Genomic DNA, 20,858 nt, shown 5'->3' on the forward strand with positions numbered 1-20,858 from the left:
ATCGATCTTCATCTCTATCTCATGGATAAGTGTGGCACAAGTTAAATTATTTTTTAACCATTGAAATAATCATTTTAATTAGGGTAAAAAAAGTAGTACTAACTTTGTCTTATAACGACATAATAATGGTGGGATTTATCCGCTTTTATATTATATAAAGGGGGAAGAAGAATGGGTCAATTATGGTACATTGTAACTTTTTCTATTTCGATCATAAAAATTTATTAAATTGACACTTTAGACGCCTCTCAATTAATCAAATTTAAAAATTGTCACTTTAGACGACATCTTAAGTGAGAAGTAGGTCCACAATTTATCAATCATTACAAAAAAAATGAATATATATAGTCATACGCACACATTATTTATATATCCCACTTATATAGTATAATGCACTATTGAAATTCCTATATATGGAATTTTCAATTATTTATGACTTTTGCTGTATACTCCCTCTGTCCATGAATAAGAGTTTCATTTTTCTATTTTAATCTGTCCATGAACTCTTTTGGTACACTTTTACTATAAATGATAATAGAGTTTCACATTTCACTAACTCACTGTACTCACATTTTATTTAAAACTAAAATTCTACAAACCATTTTTTCACTTATTAATAATATTTCTTAAAATTCGTATCGAAAAAAAATGAGACTCCTAATCCTATTAATAGGTGGAAGGAGTATTAATCATGATTACTTAGTATTATGAAGTTTCTCACTTACCCCAATAGAAATATTCAAATACTACTAGCAACGATTTCAACTTAGCATTGATTACAATTTTTTACTTAAATATTCCTTATATAATATGACCATATCTATCTTTTTTTTTACTTGAAGAACAAATACAGCTGACGAATCAAAATAAAATCTAATCCAAATGACCCTATAGTTTGGACACAGATTCTGCTACGTAGTGTTTGGTTTTATTATATAAAAAATTTAAACACTAACAACACATTTAAAAATGTCCAGATTAATCAATAACCCTAATTAACCATTGTGATAGCTAGCCAGCCAAATAGATTAGGTATGGTTTAATATTTAATGTAAACACACCAGTTCCACTATCATAGAGATCTTCCCCATCATCCAATTTATAAAAAATTGACAATAATCATTTAAATGGTGAATTTTTGTTAATTTTTTTATCAGACCCACAAGGTTTGAACAACTGGTCACAAAGTTTCATTTTTTTGCAATCATCCCATCTGTTTACAAAACAACATTTTATCAAAATAAATATTTTTTATTTCAATTCTTATTATTTCAATGAAAAAATTTTATTTTATTTTGAGCATAACTAACATACATTATTTTATACACGAATAAGATAATTGTGAAAAACTAAAGTGATTTAATAGTTCTTTTTCCAAACTTTACAAGTCTGAATAGAAATTGATAAAAAAAATCGTGATTTATTAATAAGCATTATCCCTAAAAATGAATAGTTAATTAATACTCGTATTTTTTATTTGGGATTGATTAGTTATCTTTGTGGATTATTTACTTGAATCTATGAGACATTGGTATCATAAATTAGTGAGCAGGCGGCGCATTGGGGGCTACGAAATTAATGTTAATTAAAGGGATTTAAGTTGGTTTTGTGTGATAATATCAACCGTGACAGTCAATATACATCTACATATAGTGTATGTATCACAAAAGTCTATGTCCATTTATAATAATAAGAAAATTAAAAAAAAAAAGTCTGGTTGATATTAGAATATTAGTTAGACTTAAAAAAAATTGTAGATTTAAAAGAATTTCCAGAAAATTGAAAAGTAGATCGTATATTCTTGAATATATTTAGTTCATTGTTTCATAATAAAACTATCCAGTGATAAATTCAAGTGAAAGCGAAATCGAAGATTAACCGATTTTGCAACCGGCACATAAATGTGAAAAAACTCTTTTAAATTCGGCCTCACAAATTGTCGCTGACTCAAACTTCCTGATTGAATTTCATTTACATTATTCGTCATGCGTCATTCATTGCCAACGACGAGTACCATACAAAGTTAATTATCAAATTTCACAATCTTATAGCATAAATACCATTGAATACAATGTGGAAAATGCAAGCTTATAGGGTGATAATTTCCTATCATTTCAGCCAAACCTAATATATTAGCTCCAAAATATATAGCATGAGAAACGTAGTTAGTACTGTAATTAATTAATTAGAGCACTAGCTAGACCATGGACATCTTTGACATTTTCTTTTTACTATGTTTTATACTACTATTCATCACATAATTAAAAATTAAAATATTCAATTGAAAAAAAATGTCAATTTATTTTTATCTGTAAATATACCACATTTTCTTCTACCTAACATACTAAACATCATCTACTCAATAAAATACACACATGGTCGTAATAAATATGTACAATGTGATGAATGATGCTTCCAAATATTTAATGTAAAACATAATTAACATTATTAACAAAAAGAGTATTACAAGTTACACGTGTGTATATATTATTTATTTTCAAATCAAATACTAGACGTAAGGGAACAAAATTGGCTACGCTAAGGAAATTTCGTTGAGTATACCATCAAAATACACACTATATTCAAACTTATTCAATATAAATTGGTAATATAATAAAGTCAAAAATTAAAAGCTATTTATAAGGTAAACCTTTACCAGTCGAGCCTGTTTTTTGCCAGCTCTAATCCTCGTAAGTTAATAAATTCACACCAATACAGATTTATAGTACTTTATTACAATATTATACATAGATCTCACATTTATTATAGTATATACTACTAGTATTTATTTCCATTACAAAATTTCGAGATATCCCACATAGAATCCTTCCAAATAAACAAATAGAAAGTGTTAAAACATCTTAATGAAGTTTTTCTAGAAGAAGAGAAGAATATTAGCACAAAATAGAATTTTAACAAAAGTTTTATTGCAAAAAACCTTTAAACTTATAATCAATCACAAACACAATAATTTTTGGGAAAATGTTGAGAAATGTCACTTGAATAACTTTTTATAGAAAAAAAATTGGAAACTAAAATTAGTGAACATTAAATAGCAATAAGCATTTCAAAACAAAAACTACAACATAAACAAATAAAAATTCTATTCAAAATCGTTTTAGAAGAAAAATATTATACAAACACAAAAAATAGTAACGATATCAATACATATCTTTAACGTTATTCGCTAAACTCATCCATCGAACATACCAGAATGAGACCTACGATCGATAATATTTTAAAATACAATTTGGTCAAAAACAAATTTTCTTGTGCTTTTCTTAGTCACAACACCTCAACTTTGAGGTGTCAAAATAAAACTCAACTCGTGTTGTAGAAATCGAATTCAAACCGACTGAGAAAATCCCCTTTTGCCAAAAAAATGCAAAATCCCAAATTTTCTTTTAAAATACACACACTCTTTTTTTGTCCATTTGACTTTCTAATGAAAATCACACACTAATGTGTGTGTTGTCTTTCTCTATATATGCGGTTTTCTTGTCACCTTTCCAGTGCTTGTGTAAAATTTCATAACTTTAATCGAAACTAAAACAAGAAATTCGCATTAAATCCCAATCCCAAAACCCCTCTCTCACATAGAATTAAAATTAAAAAGCCTTTTTTCTCCAAAATCATTTCTTTGAGGTGAAATATGCAGAAGCTGTGGAGCTTCGAGAGTTCATGCAAATGGGCTTCTCCAATTTCCTATCTTTTGCAGTAAAGATTCGAATTTTATCGTTTTCTTGACTGTTTTGGGAGATGGGCTCGAGCCAAATCGGCGGCGGAGGGAGTAAGAATGGGAGCAGAGAGAGTTGCAGCGGCGGCGCGTCGTCAACTTTTGCGTTTTTCTTGTTTTCGTTTGTCGTTTTGGGGTCGATTGGGGGGCTCTATGCGAGGTTCATGGTGGCGGCTAACGTGCGCGGGGCGGCGCACGGCTGCGAAGAGGACAATGAGGGCTCGTGGGCTATTGGAGTTTACTATGGAGATTCTCCCTTTTCGCTTAAGCCCATTGAAGAAGTATGTTTCTTTTCTTTTTATTTTATTTTTTGGTTTTCAAGATTGTTTTTTTATTATTATGTGTATGTTGTTGGATCATTGGAATTCAGTGTTGTAACTTTGTTGAAGTGTTTCTTGGCTTTTGAGGTGGTGGAGTTTTGATTATCTTGGTTGTGTTCTTGATTAGGGGACATAATTTATTGGTTTGTTTGCAGCTTCAAATCTATGTAAATTATGTGTATTTTTAATTATTAGTAGTTTTTTGGGTTTTCAAGATTATTTTTTTTCCATTATAGTATGAATTTTGTTGGATCATTGGAATTGATTTTGGTGATTTTGTTAAAGCGTTTCTTGGTTGTGTTTTTTTATTAGGGGACATAATTGTTTATTGGTTTATTCACACCTTCAAATCTGTGTAGATTTAATATTTATGTAGGCATAATATTAGTCATTATTTTTCTTTTCAAGATTATTTTTTTTCATTATATGCTTGTTTTAAGTGGTTCTTGGTTTTTGTGGTGGAGGAGTTTTGATCATCCTGGTCATGTTTTTGGGTATAGATTAAATACTTCTTTATGTATGATGCTTTTCTTGTTGTGGTGAATTTCCTCAATCAATTGTTTATTTTGGTTTTCAAAATTATTTTTTTCATCATATGCATGTTTGTTGGATCATTGAAACTGTTTTTGTAACTATGCTGAACTCTTACTTGGTTTTTTGTGGTGGTGGAGTTTTGATCATCTTGGTCTTGTTTTAGGGTGTAGATTAAATATTGGTTTTAGTGAGATAATTTCTCAGTTTCAAATGATCTGTGTAATATATGATGCAGCCATCTCTCTATATATCTATCTGGGCATTCAAGATTGATAACTGATTGAAGATAAAGAAAATGATTTTGTTGGCAGATGAATATTTGGAAGGAGAAGAGTGCAGCTTGGCCTGTGGCTAATCCAGTTGTCACTTGTGCCTCCCTTTCTCATTCTGGTTTCCCCAGTAATTTTGTTGCTGACCCTTTTCTCTTTCAACATGTAACTCCCTCTCCCTCTCTTTATTTGCATCTTTTTATTGTTAATTGGATTATACTATTGGAATCTGATGATAAAGTTTACAACTTTATCAGATTATAGCAAGTGGGGTTGAGTTGTAAATTGGATCTGGGATAAGTGTAAAGAACTGTCCCTCTTTTAGTTTAAGAAAACAAATATGGCAAACAAAGTAGATTTGAATCCTCAGTGGCTAACTGGGAATGAAATAAATTCGATTTTCTGTTCGAGAATGGAATATATTCTTTCCCTTTTTGTATTTGAGCCTTCTGTGGAGATTTGGAATTAGATGGATTGGATTTATCAAAATTTGATCAAGGCTTACTTGAGAAGTAATCTGATAATATATTATTGTAAGGCTTTGTTTGATAGCATGGTTTAGGTAAAGATTAGATAAGTTATCTTAGCCTAAGATAAAAAAACTGAGATAAGAATTAAGTTAGTTTGTGGAGAGGAGGAAAAGAATCAAAGATACACTTTCTTCTTAAGAAAATTTTATTAGTCTTTGATAAGTTACAAAAGATTCATTCTTTTCTCATGTTTGTGTATGTCTGTGTGTGTTTGATGTTTATGACAGTGAAATTGAGTTATGATTTATCTACTTGTCTTGATTCGGTTGAGGCAGCATTCACTTTCGATTTCCAGTTCATCTAATGTTTGATCACATGATCCAGGGCGATGTTCTTTACCTGTTCTTCGAAACAAAGAATTCGATAACAATGCAGGGAGACATCGGTGTTGCACGAAGTGTAGATAAGGGAGCGACGTGGGAGCAGTTAGGGATCGCCCTCGATGAGGATTGGCATCTCTCATATCCGTATGTCTTTGAGTACAATGGGAATGTAAGAGCATGAGTCATTAAGCACATTTCATTTTCACCTTTCTTGAACAAATCACTCACTGTGTTGTTTTGTGCAGATATATATGATGCCCGAGGGCAGTGCGAAAGGGGATCTCCGGCTCTATCGCGCAACCAACTTCCCTCTGAAGTGGACCTTGGAGAGGGTCGTCATGAAAAAGCCGCTTGTGGATTCGTTTATGATTCTTCATGAGGGGAAGTACTGGCTTTTTGGTTCCGATCACAGTGGCATTGGCGTGAGGAAAAACGGGCAGCTGGAGATCTGGTATAGCATCTCGCCTCTCGGTCCGTGGAGACCTCACAAGAAAAACCCGATATACAACACGGACAAGAGCGTGGGGGCTCGGAATGGGGGGAGGCCTTTCGTGTATAATGGAAACCTCTACCGCGTAGGTCAAGACTGTGGTGAGACGTACGGGCATCGGATACGTGTATTCAATGTGACCGTTCTCACAACTCTGGAGTTCAAAGAAGTCGAGGTGCCCTTGGGTGTCAATGAGCCGGTTAAGGGACGAAATTCGTGGAATGGCGGCCGCAACCATCACCTTGACGTGCAGCAGCTCAGCTCAGGTAAGTGGATTGCAGTTAAAGACGGAGACAGAGTTCCCTCAGGGGACTCTGTTCGTCGCTTTGTTCTCGGTTTTGGTTCGGTTATGGCGGTCGCTTTGCTGACCGTGCTCGTTGGAATGCTTCTCGGAGCTGTGAAGTGTGCCGTGCCATTGAGTTGGTGCCCCCACGATGTCGGGAAGAGGAGCGACGCTTTCTTGGCTTTGGAGAGATCGAGTTTTTTCTCCTCCAAGCTACGGCTCTTCTGCAGCCGCCTGAACAGAGGATGCTCTGCTCTTCGAACTAGGATAGGGCCGAACACGTGGACCGGAACTCTCGTCGTGGTTTCAACCGTCTTGTTTGCTGCGGTACTAGTGTGCACCGGAGTTCGGTGTATGTACGGAGGGAGCGGCGCGCAGGAGCCGTACGCGGTGGAAGGGCACTACTCTCAGTTCACGCTACTCACGATGACCTACGACGCTCGGCTATGGAATCTAAAGATGTACGTCAAGCACTACTCGAGGTGCGCCTCGGTGAGAGAGATCGTCGTGGTGTGGAACAAAGGAACCCCGCCTCAACCGGGCGACTTCGACTCGGCCGTACCGGTTCGTGTGAGGGTCGAGAATCGGAACTCGCTCAACAACCGGTTCAAGCCGGATCCCCTCATCAAGACCCGAGCGGTCCTCGAGCTCGACGACGACATCATGATGACGTGCGACGACGTCGAGCGCGGGTTCAAAATCTGGCGAAAGAATCCCGCCCGTATCGTCGGGTTCTACCCGCGTCTCGTCGGGTCGAGGTACCGAGGCGAGAAGCACGCGCGTAAGCACGGCGGGTACAACATGATCCTCACGGGGGCCGCATTCCTCGACGGCCAGGCCGCGTTCAGGTGGTATTGGAGCGAGGAGGCCGAGGCCGGGAGAGCCTTGGTCGACGAGCTATTTAACTGCGAGGACGTGCTGATGAACTACTTGTACGCGAACGCAAGCAAGGGCGGCGTCACGGTGGAGTACGTTAGACCCGCGTGGGCGATCGACACGTCGAAATTCTCCGGCGTGGCGATTAGTAGGAACACTCAAGCACATTATGGAGTTAGGAGCAAGTGTTTGAAGGAGTTTTCTGGTATTTATGGGAGTTTAAGTCACAGAAAGTCTAATTTTAGAAGAAGGAAAGATGGGTGGGATGTATAGTATAGCTGGGGATTAGTTTGTTGTTAATTTTGTCTGACTTTTTTAGTTTATTTTTCTCTCTTTTTTCTTTTTTCTTTTTACAATGTATTTCCTGATAATTGTTTATAGTACATCTTGTTTGTATATATATTGGTTTGGATGAGTTTTGATTGATATAATTTGATGAAATAGGAATGGATGAAGAATGTAGAAGAGTGACATGGGCAGTCGTATTTGTCATTTGAATAATATTTTGGCTTATAGTTTGATTGAAAAGGAGTGTCTATGGCCATCCCTATATTATTTACATGTTTTAATTTATTGGATGTGTCCAATTGCTATCTTTTAATATGGACCATTTCTTAGCACAATTATTTAGAGTAAAATTGTTTTTCCCATTTGACATATGTGGGTCCCCATTCTTGATGAGGATAAATTAGCAATCTAGCATAGATGAGTTAATCTTTTTAATCTACAAACATGATTTTTAGGCACTTTTAGTTGTTAGGCCTATATGTTTAATTGTCTTGTTGTTTCTTAATTCTTTCAACCTTGTCTTGTGGTTATGACTGAAACTCAAGGTTTCAGGTTCGAATTTGTGGTGACATGATTTTTAATATTTTTTGTTTATTTATTTGTAAAAGTAAAGAGTTTAAAACTTTGAAAACTGGCAAAATTGAAATAGATGGCCTCGGACACTAATTATACTCTCTTTTTCATTAAAAACTTGCAACAATTGATTGTTAAACTTTCACAAAATAGTTTTGAAACATTATTAATATATAATGTAATAGAAACGTGATCAAACGAAAACTCTAAATATTGTACAAACTAAAAACTATGATCTGTACCATTGAAAAACGTCAACAGATCACAAAAAAACATAAACATGAAAATGTCAACAGAATTTCAACGGTAGTTAATGATTGATGTTGTGTTGATATTGTGTTGATATTAAAATCTTAAAATTTTACACTAATATTGTATTGAAATAATGTTAAACTGTGTTGAGGAGTTTTGAGTTTATACAATATATAAGTTTGCATTTTATCACTATCCTAGTGTAATAATATTATATTATATTATACTCGGAGTATTATATTTGTTGTGGTTGTAAGAAGTGGTTGTATTTTGAGTCTTACTATAATACACTTTATTCTTGTTGCATTTACTATCCAATGAATTTTACTTTACTGTATAACTTATTGAAGTCATTAAATTCACTCAATAATATCGTTTAGAATAGTATTTAAAAAAGGTTTATATGATGATGGGACAAAAAATTTTAAAATTGGGTGTTCAACACGAAGTTGGAAAGAAATCTAAGAGCTTAATGACAAAACTAATTTTAGCATAAAAAATAGGCCGAATGATATCTTTTTAAAATTAATTTCCTTTATTATTAATTGATGTACTACTCCATAAGTCCATATATGCATTTGATTGAATCTCAACACTTAAGAGTTTTTTAATCTTTAGAAATTGGTATGTAAACTGATAATCCTGTAAATAATAAAAATTAAACTAAATCATCGACACATTTTCCATTATCATCGATTAAAGGATGATTTTTCTTTCAATGCTTTATAAAGGAAGATTTTGTTTTCTTCTAATTTACATTAAAATTGATATTTGACATTAAAAACACGTGGTTAATTTAATTCTGCAATGAAACTCAAAACTAATTCAGTTCTAAATATAGTAAAAATACACACATTTATGAGTTAGTAAAAAAAGAGAATATTTATTCATTTTATACCCGTGCAACATCTCATTTAAACCTATGAAATGGAAATGGAAATGGAATTGAGATGCAAACTTTATTTACTTTTTCAAAAAGAAAAAGATGTAGAAAAACGATTCTCCTAAAATAATGGAATCATATAATGTTTTAATAAAAATTTACAATGGTTCAAGAATTAGGAGGCTTCATCTGCCAATGATTTTGATTTGTTTTAATATTATTTTTTTCATTTTCATGTAGTTTTCCATTCATCCTAATCCGAAGCTTTTCCTTTACAAGGCCTTGAAAGATTCACAAAGTTCATACCTTTTTCAGACATCACATTTTCATACTTGCATACAAAAACCAAAGAATAAAAAGGGGGGAATTGCAATTGTATATGTATTCAATCACAAATTTGTGTAAGGAATCATTTGCTTTTCTGGGGTCTCATTTGAAATGGTGGCTTTATCAGATTGCTGTCTGAAACAGAGAAAAGAGGGAATATTTGTGGAGAATCTAATCTGATGTTTGATGGGTAGTTTCCTCAGGTTGTTTCTCTGCTATTCAACGGTCTTCACTTTCATTGAAAAAATACATCCAGCTCTTGTCTCAAGATTTCATTTTTTTGTCTCTAGAGAGAGAAAGATTGCTTTTTTAAAGGGGAATTAGGTGTTTTGTGTTGTTTTGCATGTAGTTTTGGGGGAAAATTATGTTGGCAACCGTTAATCCAACAATGGAGAAGGAATTTGATTCGAAGCTGAGGATTGAGAGCAGCAGTTCTTCTTCCAACAATGATGGTGGGAATGATGATTCTCAGAGATCTAAGGTTTTTTCATTCAGAGCTCCACAGGAGAATTTCAGCATTCAAGATTTTGAATTGGGCAAGATTTATGGTGTTGGTTCCTATTCGAAGGTCTATTCTTCCCCCTTTTCATTTCTGTGTTATTTTTGTTTTCCAGTTTTTTTTGCTTTTCTGTGTATGTTGCTGCTGATTGTGTCGATTCATGTGTTGATTTGATGCATTGTTTGAATTGATATTGATTCCATTGAAATTGATGTTTCTTGTCTTTTTTTTTTCTTGATTTCCTTTGAGTGCGTGTTCTTTGTAATTAGAGGAGCAGAAGGTGCTTTGGAATTTCGAAAAATCGAACCTTTTTGTGGTGTTTCTATTTATATAATGTTTCTCTCAGTTATAGCACAAGACAACAAGATTTATGGTGTTGGTTACTATTCAAAGGTGTATTCTTCTTTGTTTTTCCTCTCTTATTTCTTGATTGTGTGGATTCATGTTGTTTTGATGCATTGTTTGAATTGATATTGATTCCATTGAGTTTAATGTTTCTTGTTGTTCCTTGGCTCTTTTCTTGATTCCTTTGAGTGCCTGTTCTTTGAAGGTGCTTTGGAATTTCGCAATATCAAACCTTTATTCTGTTGTAGTTTCTTCTAAGTTAGATCACAAGAATATAATCAATGCTTCATTTCTAATAATGAGAGCTGTGAATTTTTGAACTGGTTGTTAAGTCGATGAATTCTTTGAATGCTGGAAATTTATAATAATCGGATGGTTAAAAATCGATGGATGAGATGTTAAATCTTCCTGAAAACTCTATCTACAGATATTATGGTGTATGTTTCTGGTTTTAGTTGAAGTATGAGGAACTTGTGGAGGAAACTGTAATTCTAAATCGAACCTAATGTGCTATCGACATCGAGAATTTGGTGCTTGTTTCCCTTTTCATCAGTTGGTTATTGATTCTGTAGAAGCTTTTCACAAGCTATATAGTAAAGCTTCTACTAGCTCGTTTCTTCATAGATTTAAGCTATCAAACTTGATTTCTTCCCGCTTGAGCAGTTCAGAGTGATTCTGTGGTGTCATCCCAAATTTCTGATGGAAAGTATTAGTTTTTATGTGTGTAATGCAGGCGATGCTTGTTTCACATTTGATTTATTATCGACAGGTTGTCAGAGCCAAGAAGAAAGACACAGGAAAGATCTATGCTATGAAGATCATGGACAAAAAGTTCATTACGAAAGAAAACAAAACGGCTTATGTAAAATTGGAGCGCATTGTTTTGGACCAGTTAGATCATCCCGGTGTAGTGCGATTATTTTTCACATTTCAAGATAATTTCTCGCTCTGTGAGTATTACTCGTGACAATGCCATACACTCCTTTTATTTTCTTGGTTCACGAGCGTAATTTGAGGTTCCTGTTTTAATTATGTTCTGTAGACATGGCGCTCGAATCTTGTGAAGGCGGAGAACTTTTTGATCAAATAACGAGGGTAAATAGACTTTTCACAAAAACATCGGTTTTTCCTAGTGATTTCTCCTTCTGAAGTATCATCGTTGGTTGGGCTGCAGAAGGGCCGTCTATCGGAGGAAGATGCTCGTTTCTATGCAGCTGAAGTGGTGGATGCTCTCGAATATATCCACAGTATGGGCTTGATACATCGAGATATTAAGGTATTTTGTCTCCTTCAAAATTGTTACCTTGTTATACTTAGCAATGCTAATAGTTTATAGACGGCAGCCGGAGAATCTGCTGCTCACTGAAGACGGCCACATCAAAGTCGCAGATTTTGGTAGCGTAAAGCCTATGCAAGGCAGCCAGATAACTGTCCTTCCAAACGCAGCATCGGGTCAGTCTGTAATACTATTATTTTGCTGCTTATATGAATTAGGTGAATTCCGAATAATCATTGTTTATTCTTTTTAATGTATTCAGATGATAAAGCATGTACCTTCGTGGGAACAGCCGCCTATGTACCTCCGGAAGTTTTAAATTCATCTCCGGCAACTTTTGGGTATGAAGTTGTGTTATTTATCGAGTTTTTTTTTCTTTTCTTGTTGTGTTCGAACTTGTATTATTCTTTTCATCAGTCATGACCCGGTGCTCATTTGAAATGCGTACGACCAGGAATGATCTGTGGGCCCTTGGGTGTACGTTGTACCAAATGCTTTCGGGGACGTCTCCTTTCAAGGATGCCAGTGAATGGCTTATATTCCAAAGAATTGTCGCCAGAGACATCAGATTTCCAAATTACTTTTCGGAAGCAGCTCAGGATCTGATTGATAAATTATTGGCAAGAAATACTAAACCTCATTGCTATTTGTTTCCTCTCTGTTTCATACCTACTTTTCAACTTTTCTTTTGCAAATTCGCATCAGAATCATTCATTTTCGCTTAATATGTGAACTAGACAGCTCTCAATATGGACTTAATATCGGTTTCTGATGCTTTCACGAAAATATTCCACGTGCTAGTATAAAAGGATCGATGCGCTATCTGCACGTTGATTCATACGATGTTTGCCTCGTCTAACCATTTACATTTTTAGCAGAAAATCTGTCTCTCATTTGTTTACTGGTGTGTTTTCCGATGCAGGATATTGACCCGAGTCAGAGGCTGGGGGCGGGACCCAATGGCTATCTAGCTCTGAAAGCCCATCCCTTTTTTAAGGGCATTGATTGGATAAATTTGAGGGATGTGAACCCACCTCAACTAGCTTTAGACCCAGCGGTAATATCCTTTCTATTTCGTTTCGTTTTCTATAGAGTTCTTTTCCTTGAAAATTGAGGTTTCAAGAAACATGTGAAATTTCATAAACTCTTGCTGCCTTGTTGAAATTTCAAAAATATTGTCCAGGCTCAGTCTCCTGGATGTGAAGATCACGATTCTTCGTGGAATCCCACACACGTTGGGGATGGTTCGGTGAAAACATGTGATGGAAGTGCTGCAGTTGCTTCTGCCTCTGACACCGGTAGCATCAATAGACTTGCTTCAATCGATTCATTTGACTCAAAATGGTTAGTCCCGAGAGTTGTTTTTTGTTTAAAAAAGTTGAGACCTTTGGATCATTTTACTTCGTAGATGAATCACGTGAGTGCTATTCGTGCTACTCTACATGTAAATCCGTTGCACGACAATTTGTCTAGAACGTTCAGCTCAATTCGAAGATAGATTGCATCTTCCGTTCTTCGTTGATTTTTTTGTTTGTTTGACAGGCAACAGTTTCTTGAGCCGGGCGAGTCGGTTCTTATGATCTCGATGGTCAAGAAACTGCAGAAGTTAAGTAGCAAGAAAGTGCAGCTCATCCTTACGAATAAACCTAAATTGATCTATGTCGACCCAGCGAAACTGGAGGTCCGAGGAAACATCATATGGTCGGACAATCCTGCCGAGCTGAACGTTCAAGTTATAAGCCCTTCGAATTTCAAGATTTGCACGGTTAGTCTCCCTTCTTCTTTTATAATGCTGAGACTTGATTTTATGGCATAATAGCATGAATACATCCTTATGTAATGAAAAAAATTGTATCTTGATACAGCCGAAGAAGGTCATGTGCTTCGATGATGCGAAGCAACGAGCAGCGCAGTGGAAGAAGGCGATCGAGGCCCTTCAAAACCGGTAAATTGCTTACTGGCGCGACAACACATACTTCTGGATATACTTATGACACAATGGTAGAACACAAAGTCGAAAAAAGAAAACTTGAGACGACCCGGGAATAGTTTCGGATGCTGCTCCGTTTGGAAGCTTTCATTCGAGGATAGTTGTTGTTCTAGCTGTTTAAGATGAATTGATGATGCTCTCATGGATGTGTTATCCACCAGTTTTGCTGCAAAAAATAGTTTGCTCAGAATTAATCTCCCATTTCAAATGTCATTTCATTTTTTGCTTTGATTTTAGTTCGTCATTGTACTTCATATTTGGTTGATGAAATCTACAGACTATGAAGTGTAAAAGAACAGAAAAACATTTGATTCATTTAAATTTGTATGAGAGAATTTATTGGGTTTAATTTGAGGGTTTGTTTTAAGATTTTAATTACAGCTGTTAACGGTAATTTACTTGAATTCGCAGGATTTTTTTTTAGTTTAATAAAATTGTAATTTTACAATAAGTTTAGTAACGTTTTTCTAAAATAATCTAGTACAAACTTAGGGGCAATCATGGCAATTGAACGGTAAATTGCTGAAAAAATTATGAATTTTGGTTAAATGTTGGTCCGTGCTATGCAAGTTTAAAAATCACCCGAGAAAACTATGAAGTTTTGCCATATTCTTGATTATCTCACGGTGAATAAAATCGGTTGCCAACATATAATATAGTGTTGATGTTTTTCAATCAAATGATGCTGTTTCTATATGAATAGACAGTATCGAGTTACTCAATCTCGAGGAATTTGCGAGACGAACAATAGTTTGACCAAATTTCGTAAGTTTTTCAACAATTTGCTAATACAAATAAATAAATGAATGAAGAAAATATTTAGAGATTTTTTTTCTTTGGTAGGTCAAGCTCCCATGTTCTTCAAAACTCTGTTTCTACTCATCAACTCAAAATCTCTCTGTTTCTCCACTTTCATTCTCTATCAATCAGTTTTTGCTGCTTCAGCTCACTATCTTCGACGACGATCTTCCCTACGCAGGTATATACTTACTATGGAAAGTTAGATTCTCCTTTTAAAGTAGTATATTCTCAAATTTTGTTCTAGGATCGGATCCAGTCCCTTTTTGTTATTGAAATTGCACATTTACAATCTATGCTGTGTAACTTGATTTACCAAAATCATGAATTGCTCAAGGGATAATTGAACTTGTTTCTCCTAAAATCCAATTGTAAACGGGTGGAAAAAACTGGTGAAATCTAGAATCTCGTGTTGGATCACATCTAGGGTTTATGATCTGAGCTTTGTGATGGGTTAGAGAATGCTAACTAGGATAAGATTGCATTGGATAAGATCTGAGCTTTGTGATGGGGCTTCCTTAGAGATGGCAATTCAATCCAGATTGGGGATGGGATTAATGGCTCTTCTTAGCAGTTGAATTTGTTGGTAGTCTGAGCTTAAAGAGTGTTTATCAAAATCTGTAGTGTAGGTTAGCTTGGTGATGAATTATGTAAACACGCTTGGACCCTGTAGTTGTGTAGAGTACCATATTCTTGTCGATGTTGGAAGAAGATGTTGCCATGTCGGACTTTGAGTTTTAGTGTTGCTTCTTCCTGGTGGTAGCGGGCCTTGGAGTTGTATAGAGTATTATCATATTTTTGTCGATGTTGGAAGCGAATGTTACCATATTGGATTTCGAGTTTTTGTGTTGCTTCTTCCTAGTGGTAGCGGACCTTGTAGTTGTTTAGAGCTCGGATATTCTTGTCGATGTTGGAAGCAAATATTAACATGACGGATTTTGTGTTACTTGATATGCATTAACGTGCTTCTCTTTGTCAGTGCAGCCTTTCTTGAAGTTCTGTAATTATGGCCAGCAGTAGCCAGAACGGGATTCAGCTCTTGTTATCTGCAGAGCAAGAAGCTCAGCACATTGTGAATACTGCTAGAACTGGTGAGAACTCATTAACCTTTTTGTCGAAGATGTATTGCTCAAGCAGTCTGACTCTGCTGTCTTATAAATTCTGGATATTGGTTAGTGAATCTAGTTTCAACTTTTGAGCTCTTTCTGGTTGTGCCGAGTGCTGAAAGTTGATCTTTGGCATTTGGCGGATATGCATTACAACCTAGAGTTTAGTTGGAAGAAAGTAGCGTATAAGTTCCTACATTTAAAATGTGTCATATATGTATAGTTAGCAATTTGTATTAGTGTGTGAAAGATACACTACTTAAGCTTGGAACGAGTGATTTGAACATAACCCGGCCTTCGTGTGCAGCAAAACAAGCTAGGCTGAAGCAGGCAAAAGAAGAGGCCGAGAAGGAAATTGCTGAATTCCGTGCTCAAATGGAGGCGGACTTTCAGAATAAGGTTGAGGAGGTGAGGGTTTATAGGGTAGTTTGATGGGAACACTATTGAATTATTTGCCTGTTATTTTAACATGTCTAATTTACGACGTCTTATGCTCCAAGACGATATTTCCAACGCACTTGTTTTTTCCTCATCTTATTCATTTCAAGAAGCATGTTTTTGTCAGATTGTTCCTGCTTAATCAGTTTATATTCTATTCTGAGTTCTTCTATGACAGAGCAAACTCTTGCAATCGACCATCTGGTCCGAGCTCTAGAGTCTCTAATCACATGAGATTGAACTTTTTCGTGTTTTTACAGAGCAGTGGAGACTCAGGTGCCAATGTGAAGCGCCTTGAGCAAGAAACTGATGCAAAGATCGATCATCTGAAAACAGAGGCTTCAAGAATTTCTCATGACATTGTCTCCATGCTTCTAAGGCACGTGACAACCGTGAAGAACTAAGCTCGTGTTCGAGCTTGTTCTATTGGTGCAGTTCTTGCCCATTTCTTGAAGAAGACTCGTTTCCATCATTTTCTATTACTATGAATAGTGTCATTCTTTGTCTCTTTACTGGGCTATATTGAGATATTGAACCAATAAATTGTTTGTGCTAAATTAAATTGCAACGAGGCTTGTTGTAGAGTGTGAAATTTGAGTTCGGATTTGGTGTCGTTGTGAGGTTTGGCGTCGAATAATGGGTCTCGTAGATGTTACACCCGATGAAATAATATATGTACTATGTTTTATCTCTATCCTAGTTTGAAATACAAAGGCCCTTATATTTTGAAAGATTGGACTCCTAAATAGTGACAAGATAATTAAACAAGAATACGACTCAATTATATTGGGAAAAAGAGTAATTTTTAATAAAATTCATATATTTGTATCAACAACCCTAATTCCTCCTTGTTTATTACGATAAACAACTAGTGTAGAAAAACTATGTTTTAGTGGAATGATGAATCAGTTTAATGGATTAATTAGTTGTAGTTGGTGTAGATTTTCAAGTTAAGTCTTCATAGTTTTGAATGTGTGTATTCCAAGTCAAGTTGACTCAATTATGCCAATTACCAAACAATAAGTTGAAAAGGAATCTCAATCTTCACAAGCTAAAAATTAATCATCATACTATATCGCAACTTGCAATATAATCCCAAAACTAGTAAAGTTCATCTCTAACTTAAATCACTCTCACATGACAAATAAACGTCTCGTGACTCTTCCATCCTAATTCACATTAATGAAAATTCACATGAATCCCTATGCTTGGTCGACATGTGAGTTGGTAAGATGTACGGCTTATCGCGACTTAGATATAATATAATTGCACGCCTAAATAGTGACGGATTTAAAAACATGAATCTTAAGTTTAGTCTATATGGGAGTTGGTAAGATGTTCGACTTATAGCTATCTAGATACAATATAGTTGCACGTCTAGACAGTGACGGATCCAGAAAACAGAACTTGTGGGGTTGAAGCGTGGAGTTTGTTTTTTATATTGTGTGGACCAAGTCTTCCATCAAACAAATGCCCAATTTTTCTTCTTCTTTAGTATGAATATAAAGTCTACATTCTACGCTTGATATTAATATTTGCCATTTGCAATGATACATAGTAGAGTTCACAAAAAATGGATTTAACCAAATCTATATGGATGGACCTACCTATCCCATTTCCCTCTCCACCAAGGAATCATGATTTTCAACTTTGACCCTATCCTACCCTACCATGGTCTATCATATTAAACTCCAATAGTACTATACATCTCCCTTCTTGTATATAAATGATATACAAGAATTGATGAATGGAACACAAATGTGATTTAATCAAATGGCCAAACCTATGCTACTCCTAACCCTCTCTCTCAATCTAATCCTCCTCACACAAAACAGAGTACTAAGTTGTGACAAACAAGAACAAAACTCTTTACTATCATTCATTTCTTCTCAATCACCTCCTCTCAACCTCAACTGGTCTCCCTCCTCCAACTGCTGCCATTGGGAAGGCATAGCTTGCACACCCGACGGCCGAGTCACGCGACTCTGGCTGCCGGGGAAAAACCTCACCGCCGCCTCTCTGTCTCTACCAAACCTCCCATACCTAGCCCATATAAACCTCTCCCACAACCACCTCGCCGGCCTCCTCCCCTCCCTCCCGCCCCGCCTCCTCACACTCGACTTGAGCTTCAACGCCCTCACCGGCCCACTCAACCGCACCCTCCCCACCACCATCCACACGCTAGACCTCTCAAGCAACCACTTCAATGCCTCGTTCGATCCCACCTTCCTTCTCCTCCGACCATCTAATTTGGCCATCTTCAACATCAGCAACAACGCCTTCACCGGCCCCAACCCTTCGTCCATCTGCAACGTCTCCCAATCCATCAAAATCTTGGATTTCTCCGCGAATCAATTCACTGGCCCTATATCCCCTTCCATCACCCAATGCTCAAACCTTCTAGTCCTCAGAGGAGGCTCCAACTCCCTCTCAGGTCCACTGCCACGCGACCTTTACACCCTGACGAGTCTGCAAGAACTCTCCCTACCTAACAACCAACTCTCCGGGCCAATCAACGACGCCATTGCCAGCCTCTCCAACCTCGTTATCCTAGAACTCCACGTCAACCAACTAACCGGCCCGATACCTCAAAATATAGGGATGCTTTCGAGACTCGAGCAACTCCAACTCCACTCCAACAACCTCAACGGCACATTCCCACCATCTCTAACAAACTCTACCAACCTCACCACTCTCCTCCTCCGCAACAACCTCCTCAACGGCCAAATCTCCACGCTCGACTTCTCCAAACTCCAACGCCTACAAGCCCTAGACCTCGGAAACAACACCTTCACCGGCACCATCCCCGACACCCTCTGCCTATGCAAGTCCCTCACAGCGATCCGCCTCGCGTTCAACGAGCTCAGCGGAGAAGTCCCTCCATGCATGGCCTCTTTAAAAAACCTCACACACCTCTCCCTCTCTGACAACCTCCTCTCCAACGCGGCCCGAGCCCTGACCACACTCAAACACAACCACAACCTCGCAGTCCTCTTCCTCTCCCGATGCTTCCATGATGAAATAGTGCCAGACGACGACGACCTCCTCGTCCCCGACACGTTCAAGAATCTCCAAATCCTCACCTTAGGAGGATGCAAACTAACCGGCCAAATCCCGTTCTGGATCTCCAAACTAAAAAAGCTCAAAGTCCTCAACCTCTCATTCAACAAAATCCACGGCCCAATCCCGGAATGGATAGGGACAATGGACAGCTTGTACGTACTCAACTTAACCAAAAACTCATTAACCGGAGAAATACCACACAAATTAACTCAGCTTCGGGCTCTAATATCCGACAACTCCAGCACGGATTTGAGCCACCTCGCGCTGCCATTCCTATTCGACAGTCTCCAATACAACCGCCTCTTCAACCTCCCCCGCGGGGTGAAGCTCGGGAACAACAGCCTCACCGGGATCATCCCGCCCGCGATCGGGGAGCTGAGGCTCCTCCACATTCTGGACCTCAGCAACAACAACTTGAGCGGAGGCATTCCGGACTCGGTGTCGAAGCTAGAGAATTTGGAGAAGCTCGACATGTCGGGGAACGAGCTGACGGGGGAGATTCCGGAGTCGTTGACGAAGCTGCATTTCCTTTCGGCGTTTAGTGTTGCGGATAATGATCTGGAGGGGGAGATTCCGAAGGGGGGGCAGTTTGAGACGTTTGGATTTGGCGCGTTTGAAGGGAATCCGAGGCTGTGCGGTGAGGTGGTGAATAGGAGCTGCGGCGGGGTTGGTTTTAGGCCGGCGGCGGCGGGGGAGGAAGAGGAAGGTGGTGGGAGTTTTTGGTGTGGTGTTCGGATTCCTTTTGGGGTGGGGTATTTTGTGGGATTGGTTGCGGTTAGTGGTGTGGTTTTTTTCAAGAGTTGGTAGAGAGTGATCAATGATGAATTGGCCTCATTTGATTGGATTTCTTCTACTACCTTTTTTTTGTCAAATGAGATAGTTGTAGGAGAGGAGGATGTGGTGGTTGTAGGGTTGATTTGTCGGATTTGCATCGAGAAACACGAGCGTCGTGCAAGATGAATTTGAGGTCGGGATATCATCAGATACGGGTGATGGTGTAGGATGTTCAACCTTTCAATGCTCATAATGTTTTTTTTGTGTACATAGTACTATTGTGTTATTACGAGTATTGCATCTTGTGTTTTTCTTTAGTTTTTTATTTGAAAGGGTATTATTTCAGAGTGTTAGATTTTGTGAAGTGGGATTATTGTTACAATATTTATTATCATGGGGCATGTGTAAATAATTTTTACTACTAGCATTCAAAAAAATAGTCTTATTTGCGTACGGTTTTAATGATAAATTGGTAAAGTAAAAGAGAATACGAGGAAAAAGTGTGTAAAGTAAAAAGTTTTGAAATATGGGTCTCAATTCGGCTGACCTTTCAAGATTAGAGATTAAAGTGGGAGAAATAATTGATGTTTGCATTGGGAGCATATTATAATTGATGTTTGCCGTTGGCTAAAAGTGGAAATAATAAAGTGGGAGCAAATTGAAATTTTAGAGAAATTGGCTTAAAAGGTGGTTTGGTCAATTTATAATTATTGGAAAACAAATAATAAGAATAATGAAAAGAATAAATATAAAAAATAGAAAACCATTGTTTCGAAAAATTTGCATGCCTCGAACCTATATTTCGAAAGGTCAACGAAGTATCTAATATTGAAAGGTCAGCAAATTGAGACCCATATTCTGAAATTTCTCGAGTAAAGTAATAGA

General features: G+C 37.0%; 4 protein-coding genes across 7 annotated transcripts; all 4 read left to right on the forward strand.

Moving 5' to 3' along the window:
* The first annotated feature begins 3,460 nt into the window (after positions 1-3,460).
* LOC125200851 (glucosamine inositolphosphorylceramide transferase 1) lies at positions 3,461-7,776 on the forward strand. 2 transcript variants are annotated; one of them, XM_048098651.1, is made up of 5 exons: positions 3,461-4,017; positions 4,902-5,024; positions 5,714-5,881; positions 5,958-6,468; positions 6,598-7,776. In XM_048098651.1, the coding sequence occupies exons 1-5, from the start codon at positions 3,760-3,762 to the stop codon at positions 7,632-7,634; spliced, it is 2,097 nt and encodes a 698-aa protein (XP_047954608.1). In that variant the 5' UTR covers positions 3,461-3,759; the 3' UTR covers positions 7,635-7,776. The 2 variants fall into 2 exon arrangements, with proteins under 2 accessions (XP_047954608.1, XP_047954607.1); XM_048098650.1 differs by having other exon boundaries at positions 5,958-7,776.
* A 1,779-nt stretch (positions 7,777-9,555) lies between these two features.
* On the forward strand, positions 9,556-14,143 carry LOC125201716 (3-phosphoinositide-dependent protein kinase 2-like). 2 transcript variants are annotated; one of them, XM_048099941.1, is made up of 12 exons: positions 9,556-9,887; positions 10,034-10,252; positions 11,298-11,478; positions 11,571-11,623; positions 11,703-11,804; positions 11,872-11,980; positions 12,067-12,145; positions 12,259-12,424; positions 12,727-12,861; positions 12,988-13,148; positions 13,347-13,569; positions 13,670-14,143. In XM_048099941.1, the coding sequence occupies exons 2-12, from the start codon at positions 10,049-10,051 to the stop codon at positions 13,751-13,753; spliced, it is 1,497 nt and encodes a 498-aa protein (XP_047955898.1). In that variant the 5' UTR covers positions 9,556-9,887; positions 10,034-10,048; the 3' UTR covers positions 13,754-14,143. The 2 variants fall into 2 exon arrangements, with proteins under 2 accessions (XP_047955898.1, XP_047955896.1); XM_048099939.1 differs by having other exon boundaries at positions 9,556-10,252.
* Positions 14,144-14,637: 494 nt separating this feature from the next.
* Positions 14,638-16,830, forward strand: LOC125211853 (V-type proton ATPase subunit G 1). Of its 2 annotated transcripts, none has more exons than XM_048111805.1 (4): positions 14,638-14,773; positions 15,572-15,683; positions 16,006-16,106; positions 16,397-16,830. In XM_048111805.1, exons 2-4 carry the CDS (start codon positions 15,599-15,601, stop codon positions 16,538-16,540), a joined length of 330 nt encoding a protein of 109 aa, XP_047967762.1. In that variant the 5' UTR covers positions 14,638-14,773; positions 15,572-15,598; the 3' UTR covers positions 16,541-16,830. The 2 variants fall into 2 exon arrangements, with proteins under 2 accessions (XP_047967762.1, XP_047967753.1); XM_048111796.1 differs by having other exon boundaries at positions 15,577-15,683.
* Positions 16,831-17,905: 1,075 nt separating this feature from the next.
* LOC125219741 (receptor-like protein 2) lies at positions 17,906-20,337 on the forward strand. The gene has a single exon (XM_048121825.1). The coding sequence runs from the start codon at positions 17,910-17,912 to the stop codon at positions 20,004-20,006; it is 2,097 nt and encodes a 698-aa protein (XP_047977782.1). The 5' UTR covers positions 17,906-17,909; the 3' UTR covers positions 20,007-20,337.
* The last annotated feature ends 521 nt before the right edge of the window (positions 20,338-20,858 follow it).

Source organism: Salvia hispanica, chromosome 1, assembly GCF_023119035.1.
Source record: "Salvia hispanica cultivar TCC Black 2014 chromosome 1, UniMelb_Shisp_WGS_1.0, whole genome shotgun sequence".
Taxonomy (NCBI): Eukaryota; Viridiplantae; Streptophyta; class Magnoliopsida; order Lamiales; family Lamiaceae; genus Salvia; species Salvia hispanica.